We start from the raw sequence: 7,568 nt of genomic DNA, 5'->3' as shown, positions 1-7,568 counted from the left end.
CTATATATATATATAATGTTCTAAGGGGATTTACAGCAACATTGATAGTTTTTTACTCAAAWGGAAAAGACAATAATTTTGATTCATAAATGTAAGTACATGCTCTTGTTTTTAAATCTCCACAGTTCGGTCTCTGCAGGTGACGTCCTGAAACAAAGAGGCTGGAGGAGCAGTTTAAGGAGTCACCTACGATTCCTCCAAACGTCATGTTTTGCATCAAATCCAATGCAAAACAGGAGGTAGTTCATCCTCGTGGACCCTAAACATTTATTTTATAAGCCCGCCCTCTGATTAACACAAGTCTTTCATATCAGAACCTGACACTCGTCCTTTCAGTTCTCCTTCATCACGGTCTCTATCCGCTCCCGACGGCCGCCTTCCTCATCATGTCCTCGTCCTGGACCGAGAGCTCAGTCAGCTTGCGACCCAGTCTCTCGTGAAGGTCCAGGTATTTGGCCACGCAGCGGTCCAGGCACACAGACTCGCCCTTCGTCAGCTCCGCCTCCTTGTAGTGTGGTGGGACGCACTTCCTGTGGCAGGCGTTCGTCATTCTGAGGGGGAAGAGGTCAAATTCTTCAAACGATGCAGTCCATAAAGACACTAAMTGGCATCAGTGCAAAACTGTCCCTCAGTAAAACTCTACAGCGCCATCTGCTGGAATTTAATTTACACACCACAAAAATTTAAATAATGGAGACTGTGATTTTTATTTTTAAAGTAATTCTGCAGATAATTCATGCACAGTAAAGGGGATGTTGCTCCGCTCACTTCTGGTGATGAAGAAGCTTTTAAATTTTAACYCTTACCTACAGTAATGAGATATAAATCATGAATCCAATCTGCTCTGGGAACTTTTTGGGATTACCCAGGACCTGGATGTTATTCTCAGGTGTTCCCTCCAGGACTAATTAATGTACAAGTGTGTTTGTTTATAAGAACAAAAAAACCTACATTTTAAAACCACTTAGATGGGCTGGACAAAGCTCCCTCCTGTACTGAACCAGTAAAAGAAGACAAAGTCAAAGTTGGTTTCCGTAGCTTCCGCTTGGAAATAGCTAAAGGGCGATTCCACCTAATATTTCATTACCTTGAGCATCTTTAATCTGCTCTAGTTCAACAACTGAAGTACTTAGACTCTTCAAACCTAGATTAAATTACTCTACACTTATAGCAGAATAATTAAAACAGAAGTACTTTCTTTAAAAAAAAAAATCAAAAAGTTAATACCAGGGAAAGGAGAATGTTAAGTTTTTGGCAGCATCATGTCAACTGATGCCCCCAACCAGGAAGGAATCACAGCTCAACAGAATGCAAGATCACATCCTGCATTCATTACATCATCGTAGCTACGAAGAAGATGAAAAAATAAATGTTAAGAATCAGAAAGTTCAAAGTTTAAATAACAGCAAACACTGCCAATTTGATAGAATGAGTTCAATTCTTGAGTGTTCCAGAGGCAAAAAAAAAAAAAAAACCTCTAATACTGTATGGCCCTTTAATAAATAAATAAAAAAGTTTCACAAATATCAAACTTGTTTTTAAATATTCTACTGTAAGTGTAGAATAATTTAGTCCAGGTCTAAAGACTATAGGTGTTGTGGTTTTGGAGCTGGACCAGGTCTAGTGCTGTCCGGATGCATAAAACGTGATGAAAACGCACTTTATTGAAGTTTCACAAATCTAAAACTTGTTTATAGTCTGCTATAAGTGTAGAATAATTTAGTCCAGGTTTAGCTTTTAAACTAGAGCAGATTAAAGATGCTCAAGGTAGTGGAAAAATTAGGTGGAAACTCCCTTTAACCATTTCCTGAAACAACTTCAGCTTCGTTAAATGAAGCAACATCACTGTTGCTGCTGCTGCAGACAGAGGACACCTGTGCTTATGTTTCACCTGCTGCACCCAGTCTTTGACAATAAAACCCTAAAAAAAACATTTAATGGAAAAAGTCCAGACATGTCATTTTTTAAAATACATTAACTCAAGCCAATGTAGCAGAACCATAACCTGCTTGTTTTGAAGGAAATGTTCTCAGGTGTAGGGGTGAAATTATTTACATTTGTGTCAGATGTTTTAAGAATGTGAGGTTGTTTGGCTAAAAATGGGCAKATAGTAAATAGTCTTGCCCACATCCTAAGTAGCGGTTAGCTAGTTGAGGATTACCGGTTGTACATGTCAGCCATCATCTCCACCTCCAGCTCCGCCGCCAGCTGCTGCGCCTTCATGGGATCCATGGTGTCCRCCTCTCGGTGCTCTCAGCCGGCCTCCACCGCTGCCACCCCGTCCCTGACACTCTCCCTGCGGATACTTCAACAAGCAAACCACCGCCGCTSCTTCTGTAACCTTCAAAACCTGCGAGAAAACACGTGCGTGTAGTGTAGCCGCATGCACTTCCGGTGCCAATAAAGTTGGATTCAAACATGTCGTTTTTCAGAGAGAGCGCCCTCTAGTGGCCACTCTGGGTACTACTATAAAAACAGTACAAGCGTGAAAAAACACTTTTTTAAATAAAAATCAGAACACATTTTACATAAAACACGCCGCAATTAACAAATACAGTATCAAAACAAATTTTTCCCACATTTGTGCTTCACACGGTCCCACAATGACAACAAAGTGCTTTAAACTTAGTCTGAAACATTTAAAAGTTTAAAGCACTTTGTTGTCATTGTGGGACCRTGTGAAGCACAAATGTAAACATTAAGAACTTTATTTTCGGCTGAACTTAAATAACAATTAAACCTAGCCTAAACATTTAACTAAAAATAAATTTTGATTCATGAAAAAAAAATAAAATAAAAAAAACTACAAAAGTGCTGAACAAACAATATAACAAACAATGCACACATAAAAAAGTCACTCCTCTTCATCTCCAGTCCCATCAACCTCTTCATCTTCATCGGGTATCACTTCTATTTTCATGCTTTCACACGCTCCACCAGGATGTGCTTTGTCTGGGGAGACCAGCACAACATCCACCTCCTCTTCTTCATCGTCTTCCTCTTCATTTCCAGTCACATCAACCTCTTCCTCTTCGTCTTCATCGGGTATCACTTCTATTTTCATGCTTTCACACGCTCCACCAGGATGTGCTTTGTCCGAGGAGACCAGCACAACATCCACCTCCTCTTCTTCATCGTCTTCCTCATGGTCGTGGCGAGGGGTCACRATGAGCTCGTTGGCTCCTGACGAAGGAGGACCGGTTCTCTGGGACGAAACTTCCCTGGTTGTTTCAGGCAGTTTGGCGTCGAGGTGACAAGCATCGTCGCTGATCACAGACGGACCAGCTTCGGATCCTCCAGTCCAACTCGACGCTCCTGCTAAACAAAAAATAAAAATAAAATAAAATAAATAAATAAATAAATACTAAAAAAAATTCTCATAATCAGACAACTAACCTAAGAACCTTTACAGCCACTGCTCAAAGGTAGAGATTTAATGAAATAAGTTATTACTTGATAAATGGCTCTAAAAATCTGATTTTCATTAAAGGTTTGCATCGAGGTGTCTTGATGATCCTTTTTATTGTCATGTTTCACCAGATACAGACTCACAACATTGAGACTGCTGAAGCCTCACAGTTCACTCTGTAAACACTTTTTATTTCATCTAAATTCACTGAACAGCTGCTGTGGTAAAAGTACTTCATCACCTTTTTTTCTCTTTAAACGGTTCCTTATTTAGATATGTTTCCTCATACTTTTGTGACTGATAATTGGAAAAACAATTCACCTGGGTATTTCGTTTCTACAGAAGCCTTTTAATCTGATTTGTATTATTTTCTGAAGGCCTTTTAAAAAAGCAACTTCTACCTAATATAAAACAGAGTAAAGCTGCTTTGTTTATGGCTGCCAGACAGAGGCTGACCAAAACGATTTTTAACTCTTCCAATAAACATCCTTGGGCAGAGGACGTTGCCATATTATTTAGTTATTTAAAGGATAGGAAACAGTTTGTACAAATACATGATATAAGATCTGAATTAAGTAATATTAAATATGGGGTTTTTGATGACTCCAAAAAACAATGGAAACAGGACATTTGTAGAAATCCAARACAGAGACATTACATTCAGTTTAAGGAAGAGTGTTGTACTGAACCCAATGTAAACTTTTATTTATCTCAAACAGGTCAGAACTGGTAGGCTGCCTCTGGCAGCAGAGGTGGGTATAAGTCTCTGAAGAGGAGAGAGTTTGTGTTCTTTGTGACTTTAATGTGTTGGAAAATGAAAATCATTTTATTCTCTACTGTCCTTTGTATTCTGATTGAAGTTTTTCTCTATTTGAATGTATAAATCTATCCTTGTGTGGCATTTCGTTTTTCTTTTTAAAGGTAGCGCGACCCCTGCTGGTTGCTACATGACCTGTTCACCTGTTCCCCCATGTTTGTGTCATGTGTGTCTCTTGAATGGGTGTTCTTAAATGTAATTTCATTGTGCTCCGTACAAAGACAATAAAGGCATCATCAATCAATCAATCAAATAGACGTGATGCAGATGCATTTCAGTTACATGAGGATACAATTTTAAGTTGGATTTATATAAGGAAATGTTTGCATTTGTTGCTTTTGTTTGTAAAGCTTGGGAAAGAAGAAAACACACGTTGTATCCTGGCTGAGTTTCAGCTTGTAATGATATTTTCTGTGATATGATTGTGTGTTCTGTGTGTGTGTGGACTGTCTTATAAACCCACGACACTTAAATAAAATAGAATACAATCAATCAATCTACCTTTAAAACACAGATTTTATGTTTAATATCTTTTAGGATAGAAAACTGAGTCGACTCCATTGGTTTTAAAGAAAGCAGCACTTGACTCTCAGCTGCTAACACAACAAAGATTTACAGACTTAGAGATGTCTTTTGTATTTTTTTAAGATCAGTGGGTTGTGGCAGCTCTCTCTAAAAGTTAAATGGATTTTTCTCTCTGAAGGTTCATTAAAATCCATCCAGCAGTTCATGGGATATTTTGCTGACAGAAACCAGAGCGTCATCATCTTGCTTTAACTGTTGATGATGGTTGATAATGAGAGCAAGAAACTCCTCACAGCTTAAAACTGCTAACATTTGAAGCTGTGAAGAATTAAATAGTTTTGTGTTCAAATGAAGCAGATTTTTTCATTTTTTAAAATCTTCTGCAGTAAATCTGTTTTTTTTTTTTTGTATTTCTAATGAATGCAGAACATGTTTTATTAAAGTGTCTAATGAGGATTATAATGATCTGAACTTAAATTCAGTAAAACATCTGTTTTCACCACAATAAGAGATTTTCCGGTACCTTCGTTCTTCAGCAGCTGCTGCGGGTCACATGACGGCTCCATCACGTCCGTGACATCATCAGAACTCATCTTCTGACCTGTGGAGCTGTTGGGGTCATCGTGATTTGATTTGTTGCTCTGAGCTGCAGCTGAGGTTGATAAAACCTTTTTATCAGGATCTTGAATCTCGACACTTTCTTTGATCTCCAGCTCTGCCTCACTGTTCGAACCGTTTGCTGCGCCTCTCCTCTCCTCTGCGGGCTCGTTCATTCGGCTTTCTGTCGACTYCTTTCTTTGTCGTGTTAAGAACTTCTGGAACTCCTTCAGCGTGGTCATCAGCGACTGTTTGTGCGTTTCGGGATCTTTGGCGGCGGCGGCGTTCTCTCCGGCGCGCTCGTTGCTTTTGGTTTTCTTCACTTCGCTCGGAGGCCTCCTCGCCTTCGTGCGCTGTTTCCTCCCTCCATCCCTGGCCTCTGGCTTTGGCGAGGCCTGCTGCTCGCCGGTCTCGCTGCGGTTCCRGTCCTCGGGAGAAAGCGGGTCGAGCTGTATTTTATGAGGCCTTCCAGGTCCGCGCTTTGGGCCTTGCTTTTTTTTGGCTTCAGTTTTGCAGACCGCAGGTGTTAAAACAGATTTCTTTGGGATTTTGTTGGTTTTTTTCTCCTGAGATCTCTTCTTAAAGCTCCTGCTCTGGATCGGAGCCTGCTCCGTGCCATTTCCACCCGTTCTGGGATTGTCCTCTACAGTTTCGTCTAAGGATATCCTGTTTGTTTTCCTTTCTGCGGCCGACACACTGCTGCTCGACAGACTCACTGAGCGAGAAGTCGGAGTCGTACATTCCAGATACTGATTCAGAGGGTCCTGCGTGACGCTTCTGCATCTTTTCCTTCTCTTTTTGAGCACTGCTGCAGCATCTCCTGGAGCAACTCTCTTCCTTTCCTTCATCTTTTTAGGCTCAGATCTTTCTTCCGTTTGGGATGTATCCCCAGTTTCTGCACAGGTGTCCCCGTCGTTTGGTTTCCAGCCGGCGCAGAGCTGCTCTGAACCACAGCCGGTGCTGGAACCCTGTGATTTATTTTCTGTGAGAGCGTGGAGAGGAAAGTGTAGAGGCAAGGATGTCTCCGTGAACCAGGCTGGCCTGTGAGAGGACCGCTGGGCGTGGTTTTCAGGGAGGATAGGATGAGGCTGCTGAGCTTCAGGGCTGCGAGGCTCTAAGGGAGAAAGTGGACAAGGAAGTCTCAGTTCATTCAGACAGGATGAGAAAGACATCAGCTCGGGCTGAGGCTCATCTTCACGGGACACAGGTAATAAATGAAGAAAGGACAAATCTTCCTGGGAGGACAGGGGCTGTGATCTGGGGAAATGTAGTTTTGGTTCTCTGAGGACACAAGTCGAGGGTAATATGGACCCTGTTGTTTGAGGAAACACCGACTCATCTTCAGCCACTGAATCATAAAATTCACCTGAAGATTCAAAGAAAAAAATGAGTCAATTCAACACAAGAAAACAAATATTCAAACTGAGCTGTAGCTACCTGCATCAGCTGATGAGGGGACACTTTGTATCCTAAAACTCTTGTAGAAATCACATYCTGCGTGCTCGTGTGCTGACCCGGCTCGGTTCTCCAGACGCTGGCAGAGGTTCTGCTCTCCATCGTGGCCCGTCTGTGCTGTCTGACAGTCATCGTTCAAGCTAGGCAGCATATTCAAGCTCATCAAGATTTCGTCCAGCATCCTGTCTATGCCCTCGTCAGGGATCAGATCCGGGTCCGGGACCGGGTCCTCCACAGAACCCTGAGGCAGCGGCTCCAGGACACTGCTGTGGTCCRGGTTCACGTCCGACTGCGGTTCTGAGTTCATGTCGTCATGTTCTGGTGGTTGTGGGGACGTGTCGAGAACAGGGTGGACGTTAGGGGTCTCTGTGTCCTGCACTGGGAGGACAGAGGAAGCAGAGGTTTGGTCCATCCGAGGACTTCTGGGATTAGAGCCGTCCTGCAGAGACACGAGTCAGTTTATATTTAGAGATTAAATAAATCAAATCTTTAAATCAAATCTAAATCAACACTTCTCACCTGCTTCTCTGAAGGAAGAGGACACGGCGTCTCGCCTTCCTGCTGCACGCTCACAACCCTCCAGACTTTTGTCTCAGTGGTCCGCCTCAACTTCACCTGAACAAACGAGACAAGAAACAACAACAGTGAGAATAAAGAGCTGATAAAATCTGTCCTCATTAGAGCTGCCACAAACGATTATTTTTATAATCGATTAATCACCAATTATTTTTCGATTAGTCGACTAATCAGATCATACGTTAATTG

The 7,568-nt window shown here is 41.9% G+C and overlaps 2 protein-coding genes across 2 annotated transcripts in view; both read right to left on the bottom strand.

Moving 5' to 3' along the window:
• timm10 (translocase of inner mitochondrial membrane 10 homolog (yeast)) overlaps positions 1 to 2,378 on the bottom strand; it is a gene marked incomplete in the record, with an annotated part of 2,967 nt that extends 589 nt beyond the window's left edge. The window contains 2 exon segments of the mRNA XM_014018508.1: positions 1 to 551; positions 2,162 to 2,378. Coding sequence (XP_013873962.1) covers positions 356 to 551; positions 2,162 to 2,232 — 267 coding nt within the window.
• Positions 2,379 to 2,792: 414 nt separating this feature from the next.
• LOC106524617 (uncharacterized) overlaps positions 2,793 to 7,568 on the bottom strand; it is a gene marked incomplete at its 5' end in the record, with an annotated part of 7,740 nt that continues 2,964 nt past the window's right edge. Inside the window, 4 exon segments of the mRNA XM_014018486.1 lie at positions 2,793 to 3,318; positions 5,275 to 6,714; positions 6,786 to 7,242; positions 7,323 to 7,418. Coding sequence (XP_013873940.1) covers positions 2,855 to 3,318; positions 5,275 to 6,714; positions 6,786 to 7,242; positions 7,323 to 7,418 — 2,457 coding nt within the window. The 3' untranslated portion in view covers positions 2,793 to 2,854.

Source organism: Austrofundulus limnaeus, unplaced genomic scaffold, assembly GCF_001266775.1.
Source record: "Austrofundulus limnaeus strain Quisiro unplaced genomic scaffold, Austrofundulus_limnaeus-1.0 Scaffold194, whole genome shotgun sequence".
Lineage (NCBI taxonomy): Eukaryota > Metazoa > Chordata > Actinopteri > Cyprinodontiformes > Rivulidae > Austrofundulus > Austrofundulus limnaeus.
This window is presented reverse-complemented; position numbering and strand designations above follow the sequence as displayed.